The 1,713-nt window shown below is 27.1% G+C and overlaps 2 protein-coding genes across 2 annotated transcripts in view; both read left to right on the top strand.

Annotated features, from left to right (window-relative positions):
- LOC122577536 (GDP-D-glucose phosphorylase 1) overlaps positions 1 to 1,713 on the top strand; it is a 150,464-nt gene that overhangs the window by 5,090 nt on the left and 143,661 nt on the right. Inside the window, exon 3 of the mRNA XM_043748864.1 lies at positions 63 to 223. Coding sequence (XP_043604799.1) covers positions 63 to 223 — 161 coding nt within the window. The remainder of the gene's footprint in view (positions 1 to 62; positions 224 to 1,713) is intronic.
- On the top strand, positions 804 to 1,298 carry LOC122577529. Its single transcript, XM_043748860.1, has one exon. It carries the CDS (start codon positions 804 to 806, stop codon positions 1,296 to 1,298), a length of 495 nt encoding a protein of 164 aa, XP_043604795.1.

The raw sequence follows: 1,713 nt of genomic DNA, 5'->3' as shown, positions 1-1,713 counted from the left end.
AACCTTTCAATGAGAAAGATTTTAACTTTACAAAACTTCTGTCAGAAGAACAAATAATGAATTTAAATAATACAGACAAAGATGATATAATTGCAATTAATGCTAGTCCGATTGAATACTGTCATTCTCTGCTGTTGCCACAAAGATGTAAACAATTACCTCAACTTGTAACAAAGCATAGCTTATTGAAAGCTGTTGAATTGTTTTCCTTGAGTTTATCTTCGTAAGTATATTCCACCTTTAAAGCAAACGTAATAGAAATTAAATCTTTAATTAATTTATAAATACATATGTTGATTGTTAAAAAGTGCAATGTCAAAGGAAAGTTAATAAAACATACACAGTACTCTCATAAATTTCATTTTTCTTTTCTTAATAATATTTACTAAGCATTATTCAGTTAATAAAATAAGATTATTGTAGTAATGCATTATGAATAAAGAAGTAATTATTTTATGATTCTATTTTGTCTTTGAAACTAATTGTTATAGCATAAGGCTTAATAATCAGTGATGCAATTCCAATTTAATAGGAAAAATAAAAATTTTGAAATTTTGGCATGATTTATTAACATTTTCTGACATTTAAAAATATTTACATTGTAACTATTTACAATATCACATTGTTGTTTACATTTTATAAGTTTTTTCAATTAACCTTATTGTATCATTAAACCCTTGTACGTGAAACTTTGTACATTCTTTGGGATACATGCGACAAATACTTTTTTTTTTGTACACATTCGGAGGTGTAGTATATTATCTTGAAAAATATTAGAAAGGTATCCCTAAAAATAACTTCAAATGTTAAGCGTTGTTGAGGATATTGAAAGTTCTGCTAACATCGCAAAAAGTGATTTGATAGATATTTTAAATAGTAATAGTGACAGTAGTGATATTTCACTTTCTGTACGAGAACGTTGTAAGCGACTGGTTATCGAAGATGATACCGACGACGAAGACCACAGTAATCATCAACAATCAGAGCTATGGATTTGGAAAGAAGAAATTAATGAACCAAAAATTTGGAACTATACAGGGATTTCTGGTATAAAAGTGACAACTTTGAGTCAGTTAGGTGAAAACAAAAAAGAAGTAGATGTTTTTAATATAATATTTGATAATATATTTTGGGAAAATATTGTTATAGAAATGAATCGATATGCAAATCAAATAATGAACAATGAAAATAAAAGACTAAAACTAGACGAAACTTGGTTTCCTGTAAACTGTAGTGAAATCAAAATATATTTTGCACTATGTATAATAATGGCTGAAGTTAAGAAATCAACAATATAAATAAATTGATCTAAGAGAGCAGTTATAGAAACTCCAATTTTCAGAAAAACGATGCCATTCAAAAGATTTCTGCAAATAACTAGATGTTTGCATTTTGCAGATAACAATTTGGCTAACGACACAGATAAATTATGTAAAATAAAACCTGCGATAAATTTTTTTAATTAAAGATTTAAAGAAGTATATACAACACAAGAGGACATTGCTACCGATGAATCATTGATGAATTATAAGGGACGTTTATCCTACAAACAATTTAATCCATTGGAAGGGACAAGATTCGATATAAAGTTTTATAAATTATGAGTCAAAATCGTGCTATTGCTATGATTTTAAAATATACATTGGTAGTGATAAAATAAATTCTAGTGACAGTGCATCCAAAAGTGTTGTCAAAGAACTATCACAGTCAATA

Source organism: Bombus pyrosoma, unplaced genomic scaffold (assembly GCF_014825855.1).
Source record: "Bombus pyrosoma isolate SC7728 unplaced genomic scaffold, ASM1482585v1 HiC_scaffold_4727, whole genome shotgun sequence".
Lineage (NCBI taxonomy): Eukaryota > Metazoa > Arthropoda > Insecta > Hymenoptera > Apidae > Bombus > Bombus pyrosoma.
The sequence above is the reverse complement of the archived record's forward strand: the minus strand, read 5'-3'. Positions and strand labels throughout refer to the sequence as shown.

Coding starts and splice junctions, on each gene's coding strand:
- LOC122577529 (XM_043748860.1), top strand. CDS start 804: ATGTTAAGCGTTGTTGAGGATATTGAAAGTTCTGCTAACATCGCAAAA.